This window comes from Malaclemys terrapin, chromosome 2, assembly GCF_027887155.1.
Source record: "Malaclemys terrapin pileata isolate rMalTer1 chromosome 2, rMalTer1.hap1, whole genome shotgun sequence".
Lineage (NCBI taxonomy): Eukaryota > Metazoa > Chordata > Testudines > Emydidae > Malaclemys > Malaclemys terrapin.
In genome coordinates this window covers 122,833,074-122,850,786 of record NC_071506.1, presented here as the reverse complement: position 1 = coordinate 122,850,786, position 17,713 = coordinate 122,833,074, and the positions used below count along the sequence as shown (strand labels likewise).

The window sequence follows — 17,713 nt, the reverse complement described above, 5'->3', positions numbered from 1 at the left end:
TTTCACCACAGTTTCACAAGCCTGCGGGTAAGTAGAATGGGGTGGGGCTGACTAGATTAATGCAAGATTTAAGCCCTCAATTATGTCAGATTAAAGGCTTTTCAAAGCACCAAGAGCACTTTCAAATAAGATGAATAGGAAGTCCTGTCTTTCTCTGCTCCATTTTAAAAGAGAAACTCATGTTCTAAGCTTTTGAGTTGAAGAAAGAGGAAACCACAAGGAGGAAGTGCAAATGGTTGAGAAGGGTCACATCTGAGTAACAGGTTAGCATTTTCAGGTGAAAAAAAAAAGATTCCATCTTCAACGGCAGCGCTAATACTGGACTGCACACACATTGCTTCTGTTTCTCTTCCCCCACACACAGCAAAATCAACGAGAGAGTCGCATAAGTCCAGCAGAGCAAGGAATTGATCCTACAAGTTCCTGAGCACCCTTGATTCCTATTGAAGTCAATGGAAGCTAAGGGTACTTAGCACCTTTCAAGATTGGACCACAGATACACAAAGTAGTTGAAAATGTTAAAGGGAAATTTTGGTAGGCATACAAACTACTTTAATTATATTAGAGGTTTCTAAGGAAGCCTTGAAAAAGGTGGTTATTGCTTTAAAAACAAACTGGTGCTAGCCACTTAAAAAAAGAGAGAGAAAAAAAAAATCATACCTCCCCTCCCATTTAGTTTAACTAGTAGGAACGCCCAGAAACTCTGAGCAATAGAAAGAAAGAATATAAACACTAGATAAATCTGTATCTGTGACAAATCAGTTCAGCTGCACATAGGCTTGATGAACACAAGCTTTTGTTTTATTTTGTTGTTGTTTTTTTGCGAAATTGTACTTTTTATTACTCAGGGCATTTTCCTGTGCTGTGCTGTTCTTCAGAGAAGCATAGACATGGATTTCAGGACAGGTGCTAACAAGACAAGTAAGTTCAAAGATGACATGAAATAATCTCTTCACTGAAAGGCTTCATATGAAATTATATTTATAAATTTTAAAAATCAGAATAAAGTTTGTTTATGTAACCAATTTAAAAAAGTGAGATGGTCTTTGATATGACTTTAACTATACACAGGGATATGGAACTATCCCTGCATAGTCTGCCCTGGGAAAGAATACAAATATTGGTCTGTTTCATACCCCTTAGAGATCAACGTTAAGACTCCAGCTGACTTCAGTGAGTTAGAATCATGTCTTTAATTGTCTGATTTATAGCTGTCTGACGTGATATAATGAAATGATGAGGAAGAAGAGAATGTAGAAGAGGGATGATTACATTTTGGTGATGGAGTTTGATGCCAAAAAAGGGGAGAAGGGGCAAGCTGGTAACTAGCAGTGTCTTTGTGTCTGAAGAAAGGATAGTAAAAATGAGAGGAGTTTTTTGTAAAGCTATTACATGCTTGGTATGTTGAGGCAAAACGGTGTAAAACCAAACAATTTCCACCACTCTTTCCCAAACTAGCGTTCAGTTCATTAGGATGTTAAACTTCACTGCTTATCGAAGAGAACAAATCAGCATCAAGTCTCTGCTTATACTCTGCATCTTTGCTTTCTCTCCTGACATTCATTCTCTTTAGTTGTCTAGCTGTTAATCATATTTAAAAGAAAAAATCAGGAGTGTTTCTGAAGATCATGCCCTACAGCAGCCCATTCCACACTAATGATCACATTCAAAATATGTACTGAGAAAATATCCCGTAAATTCAGAGTCAAAGTTGCTGCAACTGATTCTGGTGTCATTTGCACCAGTTCAAATTGGGAGTAGCTTCTGTGAACCCAAGGTAGTTGCATTGATATAAAATGGGTATAAGAAGAAAGCTATCTTCTAAAAATACATACAGAATATATAAAGCTTAATCCTCTATTACCAAAACAAAAAGACAGTCCTTTCCCCAGTACTGGTATAAACAATGGAGAGATATTTGGTTAAACACAGAAAAGCGAATGGATCAGACTTTTGAACTGCTTTACTTTGACTTGTGTCAAGAGAACAGTCATAGTTTAAAGCTAATGGAATCCCATTAATATTTTCTTATTCATTAGAGAGAACAGTTGAGTCCTGTGGAGGATTCAGTAACAGAACACAGTGGCCTTTTATCATTCTACATTAATATAAACAGAAAAACAAGAGGGTGTTATATTATTCAATTAAGTTAAAATGAAGATTTGATTTTAGCAGTGTTGAAACAGTTATTCAGACTGAAAATATACACGCTGTTTTCTCATTATGTCTAATATTTGCTGTTTGAACACTGCAAATTCTGCACTTATTGGAGTCCTGGTATCACCTAAAATATTGTACGCATAGGAATTATCAAGGGAATACTACAGATATTGAAGTTATATAATTGCTAATACTTATTTTAGTTTAACTAGAACAGTTGGTGCATTTCCATCATAAGTAAAATTGGCATGTTGTTAGACACCCACTGGAAAAGATGTTATCTTTGTAGTTACTTAGCAAGACAAGGTGGGTGAGGTAATATCTTTCATTGGAACAGCTTCAGTTGGCAAGAGAGACTTTTGAGATTACACAGAGCTCAACTTCAGGTCTTGGAAATGGAGGCTATGTCTACACTAGCACTTTTGTTGGTAAAACATTTGTCGGTCAGGGATGTGAAAAAAACAAACCCCTGACTGACATAAGCTTCACAAACAGAAGTGCTGGTGTGGAGAGTTCTATGTTGGCGGAACATGCTCTCTCGCTGATATAGCTACCACTGCTTGTTGGGAGTGATTTAATTATGCCAACTTCACCTTGAAATGTGAAGCATAATTACTTATGCTAAACTATCTATTCCAGCTTGTATTTATCTGTGGCACTCCGAGTAAGTTTTCCAGACTTGAAGAGCTCTGTGTAAGCTCAAAAGCTTGTCTCTCACACCAACAGAAGTTGGTCCAATAAAAGATATTACCTCACCAAACTTGTCTCACTAATATCCTGGGATTGACGTGGCTAGAATAACACTGCATAGTTACTTAGCAGTCAATTATACAAGTAAAATTATGTCTGCTACTTTTAGGCTTTAGGCTGTGGTTTAAGTGAAAAAATACTCAACAAAATACAGATAGGTTTATATTTTATGAGTCTTCATTCAGGTAAATGACATCATAAGGCATTGGTAGTAACAGAGTAAGGAGTACAGTATTGGGCATAACCTTAATAGAGGCCTCATCCCAGCCTTCAGTTTTGCAGGTGCATTTTGAACACATAAATTGTTAGCTGTTTACCTGGTACTATCTAATTTTAGGCACAATAGTGCAGTTAGACATGTGACGGTTATTTGTGCCTGCAAAACAGCACTGCAAAATTAGAAGCTGTTGTTCAAATATCAAGTCTTATAACTGTATTTGATGCAAGTAAATTTCTTTGTTTAATTACGAAACACGGAATTAAAATAGTAACGAGAGTCTGCTTATGAACTGAAAAGAAAAAACAAGAATTAAAAATTCCCTCCAGCATGACTGTAAATTACTGTCTGATGATTGTCCAGTCAGTGACTATGTGCAGTCCAGCTCATATTAATTTGTTCCCTGTAGTCCCAATGACCAGTCTGTATTGCCTTTGTGAGTGGAGGAAATTCCCATATCCATTTTAGGGACACCGTGTGTATGGGTTTCAAGGACTACACCTGTTGACCTCTTTTTGCATGTAAACAACAGCATTTCAAAGTTGTATTTCTTGCCTTGATTTTGCTGTTCTGCTTAAGCAAATGTCTGATTATTAGTATTAATGTTGTTGTTTGAAAAACATAAGCAGAGAACACTGAGAGCAAAGGAGATCCAACATCTGTGAGCAAGAGCTGTGGTGCCCATTGTGCCTCTACCATACTGCACTAGGGCAATGAGAGAAAAGAAGGTGTATTTGCTTCAATTATTTCCATCTTAAAAAACCCCCAAAACATGGATCCTTGTATTTTGTGCTCTTCCCAATTATTAACACAAAATCACATAAAAGAAAATTAATTTAATAAAAGCCTAGGTAAATCAGTCATTTCCATCCAACAACCAAAATAGGAAAGCACCTCCTTTTATTAAACTAAACAGATGGCTATCTGATGAATATAAGGTTTGTTCTAATTTAATTGCCTCTTTGGATAGCTGTTATAAGGATTAGCTCAATGTGATAATGAAATAGAGTCTAGGATTTAGCTTTTGTACTTTAAAAAAAATTAAATAAGTGCCTTAGTCCAGTGACAATTGTTACTTATGTTACAGTCATGTCCACCCAAAGTTGTCAAGCTGTGGAGGCAATTTACCTGAGTAAGATGTTAAATGTGTCAAAGTAACTCTTGTGACACACTTAATTGGCAAACAGATTTTAAAATCCATCTCCAAGTCCAGATTCTTTCCAGGTGCAAGGCAGAAGTCAAAAGAAAAGTTAGCTTTATAGTCAGAGAACCGGTTAAATCGTGTGGGCTCCTTTTTTCCCCCAGGCAAATTCCTTCAGAAGTCAACTATTTTGTTTGGCTTGCACTGGCAGATCTCCTGATATGAATCTTACCTGTGGGATGCATCGTAAGGATTTAGATACTTTGGAAATGCCTTTTAGAGATTCCTTTAGGAAAACCTCAGGAATATGGGAAATATGTTAAGTAGGCATCTGTCAGAATTTGAAATTATGGTGACCAGAAGTAATAGTTTCAAGGGCTGTATGAACCGTTTGTCAAAGGAAGTTAAATGTTTGTTAAATGTTTAAAAAAAATAGTAGGTAAATAGCTAGAGGCCACATTTTGATCATTTCTCATGTTGATTAGCACATTATCCCAACAAGCCATCCCATTGTATCAAAGTCGGCCCCAAAAGATAAGCAGCCAGGGTGATTTGGAAGGGTGTCCTCCTCTATTCTATATGTATTAGAAAGAGTAAAGCTCTATGTTAATGTGCAATCCTTGACAGTAGATAGGCAGAACAATATATACATAGGGGCACAGATAAATCACACAGGGGTATGGTGGAAAGAGGGATTTAAAGAGACTTATAAAGGGGCCCATGGAACTCCTTGTCATCAGATATTATTGAACCCAAGGACTTAGTGGGGTTCAGAAAAGGATTAGACATTTATAAGGATAACGAGAAAATCCAGTTTTATTAGATAGCATAAAATATACGGGATAAATGTTGCAGAGAATAATCCAGTCACTATTTGATGGAGATTATTGTAGGAGGAAACTTCCTCTCTGGACTTCTTGTATTTTCCTCTGAAGCACCTGGTAATGGCTGTGCCAGATATTGCAAGCCAATACAAGTTTATGAATGGTTTATGTATCATTGTGGGCCAGGCATTGTATGTAACTCTGGGGTGAGGAAGGGTTATCACAATTCTGGCAGGAACCAAAAACAGTGTGTGGGAGGGTGAGGGGGATTAAGGTGAATTACTCAATTTGCTAATTCTTCAAAGAAGTACCACCCCCTAGGAAGGCTCGTGTATACTTGTTCAAACTGGGTTTTCCAGAGATCAACAGACAAAGAAAGGGCTTATGATACAAAAAGGCTGCATTTAAACTTACTTAGGGTCTTCTTTCTGATCCAGTAAATAGACAGGATATTCTGTCAAATAGGAGGCCCTAGGCCTTGCAGAAGAGTTGGAAAGACTTTGGCCTACTAGGGCCCTTCTGGGCTGATGATGACTGACTAGACACTCCTTGAGTGGACCTTGGAGTGGGGATACAGGTGCAGTTACCCTGGAACTGTGACTCTGGCAACTGTCACAGACTGAATACTGGACTAGTGGATGGACTATCGTCTGATCTGGTCTGGAAATTCCTATATTGCAAATAATCATTTAAAGCCATTTTCTTTTTTCAATCTGGTGGCATTTTCCCAGATGAACGGGTCCATCTTGAACCTTCCCAGCTGAGAGAGAAACATATCTCTAGCTTTCAGGGAGAATGTGAAGAGAAGGAAAAGGATACTAACGCTGAGATCCTGGTGGCTAATTTTTCAAATATCTATGCATCGGGTAAGTGTGACATAAAAAACAAAACAACAGAACAACCAACTCTTTCTATAATTGTTCCTTTTGTTGTCAAAAAATTCTGTCTGGTGTTTCTCTTGGGAAGATTCCCTGTTTCTAAACAGCCTGTTGTGGAGATGTGTCATGGTTCAGCTTGATGACCACATTTTATATGACCAATGGGGAAAGATAGAGGACAATGAAGATGAAGTGTCCTCTTTTCTCTGTTCCCAATCTCTCCCTCTCTATTCCTCATTCTCTCTAATCTTCATAAATCTGGTAACAAATCTCCTAAATAAAGCCAGCAGGCAAAACTGGTAGTAGAAGTCCCCCCACTTTTTTTCCCACCCTCCATAGATTGATAGGCCAAGAACCAGCAATTTCTCCCCACATACACACTAGGTTTGCCAATTTTCTAATCGCGCAAAGCTGAACACCCTAGCCCTGCCCCTTCCTCGAGACCCACCCCACCCACCCCTTCCCCTAGGCCCGCCCCGCTAATCACTCCCCCTCCCTCGGTGGCTTGCTCTCCCCCACCCTCACTCACTGTCACGGGGCTGGGGCAGGAGGTTTGGGTGTGGGAGGGGGTTAGGACTCTAACTAGGGATACAGACTCTGGGGTGGGGCCAAAAATTAGGGGTTCAGGAGGAGGATCCAGGCTGGGGCAGGAAGTTGGGGTGCAGGAGGGGGTGAGGGCTCCAGGTGGAGTTGGGGATGAGAGGTTTGGAATGCAGGAAGGGGCTCCAGGCTTGGGGGTGGGGCCGAGGGATTCAGAGTGTGGGAGGGGGCTGTGGGTTGAGGGTGTGGATTCTGGGGTGGAGATGGGGATGAGGGGTTTGGGGTGCAGGAGGTGGGTCCAGGCTGGGGGTGGGGCCGAGGCATTCAGAGTGCAAGAGGGGGCTTCAGGTTGAGGCAGGGGCTTGGGGTGCAGGAGGGGGTACGGGCTCTTTGCTGGGGGTGTAGGCTCTGGGGTGGGGCTGGGGATGAGGGGTTTGGGGTGTGGGAGGGGGCTCTGAGTTTGGGGGGGCTCAGGGCTGGGGCAGCGGGTTGGGGCTCTGTGTTGGGGTATGAGTTTACCTCGGGCGGCTCCCGGTCAATGGCACAGCAGGGCTAAGGCAGGCTCCCTGCCTATCCTGACTCTGTGCTGGGCCCTGGAAGTGGCCAGCAGGTCTGGCTCCTAGGCAGGGGGGCCAGGACACTCCGCGCACTGTTCTTGCCCGCAGGCACCGTCCCCCTCAGCTCCCATTGGCCGTGGTTGCCGGCCAATGGGAGTACAGAGCCAGTGCTCAGGCCAGGGGCAGCGCGTGATGCCAGGACAGGTAGGGACTAGCCTCCTTTAGACTCGCAACACTGCCAACTGGACTTTTAATAGCCCAATTGGTGGTGCTGACCGGAGCCACCAGGGTCACTTTTCGACCGGGTGTTCCGGTTGAAAACTAGATGCCTGGCAACCCTACCACACACACATGCACCCTGAGGAGGAACCAAGGGTTCCTGTAGCCTGTACCTATAGACCAGAGGAGGGGTAGCTAAGCCATTAGGATTTTTGCTCATGCTCAGTGAAGACCTAGGAGTTTCTCTCTTCCTACTTCGCAGGCCAGTGAGTACAAGGGAATGGATTCAAAGGGTATTTTCATCATGGTGGTGAGGCAGAGACCCAAGGATTTATGGATGATCTTGCCCCTCCTTTCTAGTGGGAAGAGGATGAGTGAAATTTTGATCCTATCAATTGCATTGTCACTAGTAGACTGAGAGGGAGCTGTGGTCTTCAGGTTCTGAGAATCAAACTGAAAACAGTAGCATAGTAAATCTCCTTTCTGTACCAGTAGGAAATTATCCCTGCTCTTCTAGCCTCTTCCAGTCTGAATTGGCCCTTCAACACCCTGTTAGAGAGTTGGGTCACTGAGCAAAATGCCTGTTTCCCCACTATCTGCATCTATGTTCTGAGCTCCGCACATGAAAGGTGCTACAGAAGTGCAACATATTGTGAATGCTACAGGAGGGTTAATGTGCTAAGCCCTTACATGATAATAGTAGGGATAAGTAATATGATAATGGGGACTGTGCCTTTAAGGGCTGAGCTTCCTAGAAAAAGAGTCTGGGTGGGACGCTGCAGAAGTTCATGTTGTTGTTGTTATGCACAGTTGGTTGGAACTGGTAACCGAATAAAGCAGATCTTTTCCAAGCACCTTATGCACTTAAGCCCACATCCTCAAAGGAATTTAGGAGCTTAACTCCCACTGATTTTCCAGTGTGGTGAGGATTCACTTCCTCAAAATGAACAGTTAAGACTTCCATTGGCAATAAGGCTCTTAAATACCTTGGAGGATCTGGGTCTGAATGATCACTGAACACCAAAACGTGTTACAACGATGGAAGCAACTAGAGTAAACTTCTGAGCATGTTCAGTGGAAACTGGATATTCCCAGAAGCCTGTGCAGGGTGAGACTGAACAGAGCATTTGTGAAGTCTATAAAAGCAGTGTGTCGTGTCTCCAACCAACCTGACTCCTGAGTACTTGTTAACATTACACTGATGTTCCCTTGATTTCTTCCTAGACTTGTTGCCTACTAGGAATGGTGAGGAATTCACAGACCAGTTCCTGCTTGAAGTGGTAGAAATTCTCCTGAATTATATTAAAAAAACCTATGACGGGAAGAGCAAAGTTCTGGACTTTCATTACCCCCATCAGCTTCTGGAAGGCTTGGAAGGGTTCAGTTTGGAGCTGCGTGATCAGCCAGAGCCTTTGGAACAGATACTTGTTGACTGTAGGGATACCTTAAAATATGGAGTTAAAACAGGTAACATAGTGTCCCCCACAGCAAAAATGTATCTGTCTCATATCTTCACAGGCATATATATCATTGTTTAGGGGTCTGACATTTCTCCATACTGGAATCAATTTGTCCAGGACTCTTCTTTTTGCCAGATTCATACAACTCGTTAAATATTTTTTTCCTTATCCTGTATTTCCAGTGGAGTGTGCATATTGTTCTGCTCTCAACTTGTTTTGATACAGTAAGAAATAAGGGGTGAGAATTCACTTCCTCAAGAGAACCAGTTAACACTTTCATGAACTATTCACTAATGTAATTCTTTATTTAAATAATTTAATGTAATTATTCATTAAAGAGAATTATGTACAGGAACTGACAACATTTTAGATAGGGCTGAGTATTTTTGTTTGTTTTTCTGTTCTCTTTCCCCTTTGCAGTGCATGACACTAGGGAGGTTTCTAAAATATTTAGACAACTTTTCCAACTGTGTATATTTATTTTTAACGCCTTTTTAGATGTGAATTGACTTGGCATGTACAAAGGTTTAAGGGATAGCACATTGGGTTCAAAAATATCCTTAGATTTAGAGACAGTTGGTTCAGAATAGTAAAAGGGTTTTGATCTCAAATGGAAAAATGCTCTAAAGCACATAAATCTTATTGACCTAAATGCTTTTGAAAATGTTACCCACATTCCAATATAAGGAACCAGTTGTCTTGAATGATTTGAATTCTGGTGTTAGTAGAAAGTAAGCTACTTAATTGGAAAATGTAGTTTAATTAATTTGCTCAATAAAGACTTGAATGTCCTAGGTTTTACTTCATACCCATTTTTAAGGAAGGCTTCTTTCCCCAACATTAGCATAAAGAGACACACTTTCTTATTCTCCATACTGATTTCACTGTCCTTATCAACACAAGTTAACTGGGGACTGAGCTGAAGAACAATGTATTTCTATCTCTTACACAGATTCTGGTTTATTTTTATTTCATTTTAGGACATCCTCGCTACTTCAACCAACTCTCCAGTGGCCTTGACATTGTTGGACTAGCTGGTGAATGGCTGTCAGCTACTGCAAATACAAACATGTATGTACTGTAAATCCCAGTCTTTGGTTACAAGTTAAATACTAACAAAAGCCAGCCACTTTTTACTACTTTTCTAGACTGCAAAGTACCTATCTGAAAACAAGCAAGCACAGACTTCCCATTTTTTAAACAAAGGCGTGAACGCTTGCATAAATAGTGTTGTATAGGTAGCAGGAATCTGTGCACTACAGGCAACCGAGGTAGATAAACCATGATGTACAGCAAAGTGACAATGGCTGTTCAGGAGCCTGCACTGGATGTAAACTCATTGGTTGTTTTCAAGTAGAACATACTCCGGACAGCAGTCTTAAAACTATGAGCCAATTAATTTAACTTAAGAGCAGCTAATAATGATCCAGGTTTATTTTGGGGCAAAACATACACAGATGTACTGAGTAGAGGGAATAACAGGGTTCACTTGAAAGACACATCAGTACCGAACAATGGGAACTCAAAATCACTAACATTCCTGTTTATGTTACAGGACTAGATTCAGTCCCAAGTTACATCCATGTGACCAAGGGTGTAAGGCCCCTGATGTTGGATAATTCCCAGAGAGGGACTGCAGGAGACAGACTGCACACATCCCCTGCTCCACTAGGGAGCTCATAGCTGACCGATATAGCCCCAAAATGACTGCTGAGGAGAGAACATGGCTAGGTCAACCAAAGGATGAACTGATTCTCTGCCATAGCCTCTACCAGAGGGGTTCCCAGGAAATCCCAACCGCAACTTAAAGCTGATTGATTCTATTATAATTAAACATAAAATATAACAAAATTTCAGAGCTCTCAGATTCTCACTAGAAGAATTTCTGAAATAAAACACAAAGAAATTAAGTATATGCAAAATGTTCAGGATAACCATAACACAGCAAAATCTTCCTTTTTTGGTGAAACTTGTAGGACTGAATGGCCAAAATGAATATTTTGGCACATGCTGCCATATTTTCAAAGGAACCTCAAACCAGACTTCAGGATTGGCATGTGCAATTCTGCACCCTCAAATACTTTTGATACATCCAAGACATCTTAGTGAACACAAAACCTTAAATTGGCACATGCATCATGGGTAATTAGATGCTCAACTCCCTGATTTATAAATGCAAATACAAGGATTGAGCATGCTAAATGTTGGGAGTGGAAAAACTGCATGGACAAAACTTAGTGCATCAAGTTGCAGCTGCAAACTAAGAAGCGATTTTTGGAACATTTGATCCATATACTTTCAAGACTTTCATCTTGGAGATTTGGCCACATGTTTTCCAGTAAAATAAGACTTTGTAACAATTATACTGAACTTTTAAAACTCTAATTTGTTTTAATTTTGTTGATAGCATTTAATAATCCTAGTAAGAATTTTGTATATTACTCCGCAAGGAGTGTAAATGATTAAGGGCGGGTGTTTGAGATAAGGAAAGGCAGAGAGAGAAAGAGAGAGTGAGAGACTTGGCTAAGAAAGTGAATTCAGGAACTGGATGCTTCCTGGAAGGGATAAAGGATCTAGCGGAGTTGACTGAAATATATATGTATTTTCCACAATTAATTTTGAAAAATTCTATCCCCTGCCCCACAAATTTTCTGTGGATGGAGGAAGTTTAGTTTTTTTTCAACAAAAAATCATTTCCCCCAAATAAAAATCTGTTAAAAAACTATTTTGGTTTAAAAAAACAACACCAGTTTTCAGCATATAAAAAAAATCAGTTTCTATTTCTTTTTACAAAAATTTGGACCAAAACGAAAATTAATTTAGTTTGAATAATCATTTTTCATGTTAAAAATTTTTTTTGACAAAAAAAGTTTTGTTCAGCTCATTTTTTAGAATGGGGGGTGGAAGCAGAAGCCTTGAGGGGATTATTGAAGATGCTTTATCTGTGGAGAATATGTGGAGTAGACTGTGTGGTCTTGGTAGGCAGGAGAAGTTGAAAAGTACTAGGTTTAAGCCATAAAATGCATGTTTTACTGAAAAGACATCACAAAGCCAAAGGGGGAAGCATCTCATAGAAACTGACTGTAGGGAGGATAGAAAGGAAGAATGGAGGTGATAGAGTTAGCCAATGTACCTTCCATGTGCCTAAAACCAAGTATCTTACATCCATAATTTCCATTCATACATTCTAAGGGATGCCGCTCAGTGCAGTTTATAATGTAATGGGGAAAAATAATCAAACTTTTCTTTTCTAAAAGGACAACATTATTAAAGACACTGGAACAGAGACTAGTGTCCACAGAGATGAGCAATGCTGCACCTAAACAGCTTTCAGCCACACTGTATTTCTGTCCCTATTTCCCAATTCAAATGTCTTAGCAGATTTTTACTATCCACAAGAACATTGGAACACATCTCTTTGGAGACATTTCAGAAAAACATGCATTGTATAACCCCATAGGAAAGATTAGCTGGAGAAAGTGTGCAGAATGTCAGTGTACCATAACATCTTAACCCTTTTCAGCTTAGAGATATATTAATTTACATACAGTAGAATTTATGTATTTGATAGTCTAAAAAATGGGGATGATAATGCTTACCCATCTTTGGAAAGTACTTTCAGATCTACCTAGGAAAAACACTATGGACAAAAACACTTACCTTTCCCTAACGTTACATATGTGAGTAGCCCAACCAGAAGGGTACTAGTTATGTGGTTAAATATGTGCTTAAGTGTTTTGCTGGATCAGGGCCTAGTCAAGCACTAATGTATTATTAACTGGCTTGTCACTTTGACAGTCTGGAATGCAAATATAGTTTACATTCATTAGCCTACATTTTTGTACTTAGTCAAACTTTTTCATGCATGGAGCATTGCACATGTTAAAAATAGGCATGTAAAACCCTGGCTGCAGGTTTAGGTTTTTTTTGGTTTTTTTTTTAAATGTAAGCCACAGATTTCTTTCAACCAAAGTAAATTCCTGCTATTGTTTTCTATTACAACAAAGCTGGGGTCTTTATGGAGATGCTTGAGTGGAAACTGCATAGACAGCTGTGAGTAGTTTGGTAAAATTATCCTGGCTGGTTGCTGCAGATTATAGTCTTTCACCTGGACATTTTGAACTAAATTTAAGGGCTGTCTTGGTATAGTTTTTTGGCTCAATCAAAATTGTTTCTGTTTTAGCTGGAGGTCTAATAGGTCTATAGTGAATAGTGTAGCTACACCACCAGATTAGCTATAACCATATTTTTTAACTAAATACAATTCTAAGAAAGAATAGAACATAAAAATATGTGCTGGAGAGCAGTACAATTCTAAGTAGTTTCAGTCAAAGGGAGAACAGAAAATAGCTACACCTTCAATTTTTATTTGCTATGATACAGTCATAATGTCATGCTCTGATAGTTACCTTCATTCACTAACTGCCTAGTAAACATTCATATCTTTCCCTTGTATTACAGAGCAGTATTAGCCACACAAAGCGAATGACTAATATGTCAGTCAGGAAACATTACAGTGTTTGGGGTTTTTTTAGCTTGGTAGGTAATTCCATTTTTCCAGATAAAAATCACTGCATCACTCCTAAATTTAGTCAATGCTAGCTCTTCCTCCTTTCCTTTGTATTTTTAAGAGTCCATATAAATGCTCACATGAGTGACTAGAAAGTTTTGGGAATGGACTTTTTAAATTGGTTTGGAGTCATGTAGATATTTGAATTAGGGTGAGAGCGTGTGTGTAATAAGCGGACTTTATGTCTCTCTCTAGTTCTTTGTCTGCTCTTATAACACTGGCTTCTTGTCTGTCTGCACACAATCTGGTCACTTTGGTTTGAGAGCCTTCTCCAACTCCATCTACAAATACCTTCCTTTAGCTCTCCACCTCAGCAGCTCCCCAGTATCTAATAGGGCCATGATGTGGCTCTACATCTATACATGGTTCTTTGGGAATCTTCTAAATGCTTTGCCTCACTCGGTGCCCAGGACATCATATTAGAAAGCACACCTGAGAGATGCTGTAGTAATAAACAGACAGTGTAACATTGTCTCATGTTATAGTTTCAAGCAAAATTCACTTGAGGAATGACCCTGAAATGTTGGACTATTTTAATCAGCTGAGCTGTGATTTTTAGTGCCATCCCAGTGCAAACAACAAATAAATCCAGTGAAGTCAACAGTTACACAGATGTAAGTGAGACAGAATCTAGAACACCATTTCTAGATTCAGTGGGCACAATTAAGGAGTCTACTTTTGCCACCTCAGGTATCTACAGTAATCACAGTATCCTTCTGTGCTTAGCAGGAAAACACAATTGCTGCAGAATGGCACATGCTGAGTGTTTAGTAACACCCACAGCATATTGCTTTCTAGAATTTGGGAAGAACATTAAATATGGCATTCCCCACTGATTTAAGGCAAATGTAGAAAAGATGGGTCTGTAAAATGATAGGTATTTCAGTTTCATACCATAGTAACTTGCAAAATAACATTTTTTTTTATGAGAGACTTGAGGAGAACTGGCTAATGTTTATACTTTTTAAATACAATCTCAGGGTAGATAAAACATATCCTCTCTGAACATTTTCGCATTCGAAATGTATAGTCAGATAATGGATATTATGTGGGATGAGAAAGAAGAAGGTAATGGGGAAGAAAAAAGGAAAGGAGGCCACTAGTCTAATCTCACCCCTTATATCACTACTAAATCAAGTTGTCTCAATTCCTTTTGTGCCTATTTTGTGTAATAGAAATACATTTCAGAAAACAGCCTGTTGCTATTTTTTTAAAACATATTTTAGGTTTACATATGAAATAGCTCCAGTGTTCGTTGTCATGGAGGAGATCCTTCTCAAAAAAATGCATGAAATGGTTGGATGGGGAGAAATGGAAGCAGATGGTATATTTTCTCCTGGTAAGTAGACAGGAAATTACCCTTGCTATGGGCCTGATCTGAAGCCCAAGCAAATCGGTGAGAGTCTTTCCATTAAGTTCACTCACTTTTGGATCAGGCTCTGTATGAAAACTGCACTAGGTTTGTTTTAGGGATCAGCAAAGTAGCTTAAATAAAATAGACAGCAACTTGAACCTTCCCTTTAATCTAAAAGCAAACTTGAATTGAACTTTTTTGCAGTTTTCAATAATATGGTTAAATTATTTAAAACATTATTTATAATTTCAAAATATTGTTAATAGCAATCATGTAAATAAAAAAAATGACAGGATAAAGAAGAAGAAGGTTACTGCAATGAAAACTTTCTCGGAATAAAAATCCACAAAGCTTCTCAGAATTCAATTTTACATCAAGCTAATTATCAGAAAGTACCTTCTGGTGTAATGATACAATAAGAATAGAGAAAGAAATGAACCTCTCAGAAATCAGAATCTGATAATTCTGAATCAAGCTCCTTAATTCCCTCTGTTTCTGTTAGGGACTGGGACATGGTGGGTTGGGGAAAAGAAAAGGAGACTTGCAATCAAATTTGCCTGACAAGCATGAACCTTAAGAGTTCCAGCAAGCTGGGACTCCCAATGGCAAATCTTATCAAATCAGTGGAAGCCTGGAGAAGTGCACAAGGGATTAAATGGTGGGGAGAAAATTCTGTGGCCAAGATTTGACTGGTATTCTATACACATATCCTGCAGTCAAAATGGGCAGTCAGCTGGTGAATTGCAAATTGTTGGGTCATTAAGGAATCAAAATTAAGCCAATGGAGGTATGCTAATTTATACCAGTTGAGAATCTGGCCCTATGATGCAATGATGTAAAATTTAAATTCCCAGTAGGAATAAGCTATTCAAACCAAAATAGAAATATTTGTTTCCCTTCCATGCTGTTAGGTGGGACCATCTCAAACCTCTACAGTGTTCTAGTGGCTCGTTATAAGCGGTTTCCTGAGATTAAAACCAAAGGCATGGCAGCACTTCCACACATTTCACTGTTTGTTTCTGAACATGTAAGTACAGAATTATAGTCAATAGCTTGTCTCTGCTAGATTCGGTACTGAATCTTGAAAATCAGTATTTAAATATTCAGACTATGGAAATAAATTAGCTGAAAATGAAATGAAATATTTCTGGAGAAAGTTTGAGTGAGATTTTCAAAAGTGCCTACATGATTTAGGAGCACCTGTCCCATTGCAAGTAACTAGTGCTTGTTTTTATGTTCTAAGTCACACAGGCTCTTTTGAAAATCCTCTCTTATGACTTTAGGCACAGCCCTGCATAAGTGGTGTGGTGTAAGCTGCACCAGGACTAGCCCTGGAAATCACTGGGTATGTCTACACAGCAATTAACCCTCCCCTTCCCCTCAGCTGGCTCATGTGTAGTGGGAGGGTCCCAGAGTTCGAGCTGCAGACTGAGCCCAAATATCTACACTGCAATTAAACAGCCCTTCAAGCCCTAGTCATTTGGTATAGGCCAGCTGGGGGTATCTAATTGCAGCGTGGACATAGCCATTGTGACTCAGAAATGTATCTCTGAGTCACAGTTCCTCCCCTGTTATCCTCTAGCTTTAGAGGAAGGGATAGTAATTTCCTGCTGACCTGCACCAGCAGTAAGTTATCACACTCCCTGCACTGGCACTTTGGGGTGATGGAGCCACGGCCTTACCTATTCCAACCCACTGCTTTTGGTGTGAGGATGGGCAAGTAACTGGACAAACAGCACCCATTCACTGCTATGTGCATACACAAGGTTCAGATTTCACACCCAGGTGATATCTGGAAGAAGTTCACTCCTTCCTACTCCCTTATGCAGGTGCATTGTACAAGTCACAATCTGGCCCTTGGAATTTCCCCGCTCCCCTCTGTATAACTCAAAAACAGTGGCACTTTTCCAAGTGAAACTTTCTAGGGGTCTGATGATTGATGTCAATGGAAGTGTTTCCATGGACCTCAATGGATCAGGCCTCAGGTGCCTACTCTTCCCTGACTAGTCTGCAGACAACTGTGCATATATACAATTTAAAAATAAGAGTTTGAATGTTGTCATTGTACATGCATAGTATGAAACGTCAACTATATTTATATTTACACCATTGCTTATGGAACTGAGGCATAATGTAAAAGCAGAATATTGATGTTGGTTACTCAGGTGTGGCTTTGTGTTATTTCACGGTGGAATGTTCCACAGTTGCAAAAGTTGTTCACTCTGCTGCTGTGGATGTACAGAGTGAAATCAGTAGAGCTTTCAGTGTTTTTTAAAATCTAATTTATTTTTTTCATAAAAATAATCTCTTACATGGATGTTAACAGAGGACAATCTAGATTATTTTTAAACCTTTATTTAATAATGCAGAAATATTATGCAAAAAATGGGACATGTGAAATTCCAAATGCTATTTATCATCATAGTTGTATGTTGATGCAGATTTGTGGTTCCTTTTTAATAGTAAACTTGAGGTCAGGATGCAAAATAGTGCAAAAATAACCCACTATTTACCCTGTAATTAAATATATTTACCATGCAACCCGTAACTTAGGTTACATCCTCACTACGGGGGGTGGGGGGTGGTCGATTTAAGATACGCAAATTCAGCTACACGAATAGCGTAACTGAATTCGATGTATCAGAGCCGACTTATCCCGCTGTGAGGACGGCGGCAAATCAACCTCCGCGGCTCCCCCGTCGACGGCGCTTACTCCTACCTCTGCTGGTGGAGTAGAAGCGTCGATTCGGGGATTGATTGTCGCGTCCCAATGAGACGCGATAATTCGATCCCCGAGAGATCGATTTCTACCCGCCGATTCAGGCTGGTAGCGTAGACCTGCCCTTAAATAATCAATGATCATATAGGCACATGAATTTCCTACTGATTAACATAATTGCCATAAATCTAATAAATAATCTCAAGCATATTGTACACATTCCTAAAGCTTTTTTGCTTTCTTTGTCTTACTGAGAATAGTTGCTCAGTCTAATGACACTAGCTAGGATTTTAAAATGTACAGACTATCTGTCGTCAGGGCAAA

General features: G+C 39.7%; 1 protein-coding gene across 1 annotated transcript in view; it reads left to right on the top strand.

The window, feature by feature from the left end:
• Window positions 1-782: 782 nt before the first annotated feature.
• LOC128831277 (glutamate decarboxylase 1-like) overlaps window positions 783-17,713 on the top strand; it is a 39,703-nt gene continuing 22,772 nt past the window's right edge. The window contains exons 1-6 of the mRNA XM_054017594.1: window positions 783-921; window positions 5,824-5,958; window positions 8,511-8,753; window positions 9,727-9,817; window positions 14,543-14,655; window positions 15,582-15,697. Coding sequence (XP_053873569.1) covers window positions 783-921; window positions 5,824-5,958; window positions 8,511-8,753; window positions 9,727-9,817; window positions 14,543-14,655; window positions 15,582-15,697 — 837 coding nt within the window. The remainder of the gene's footprint in view (window positions 922-5,823; window positions 5,959-8,510; window positions 8,754-9,726; window positions 9,818-14,542; window positions 14,656-15,581; window positions 15,698-17,713) is intronic.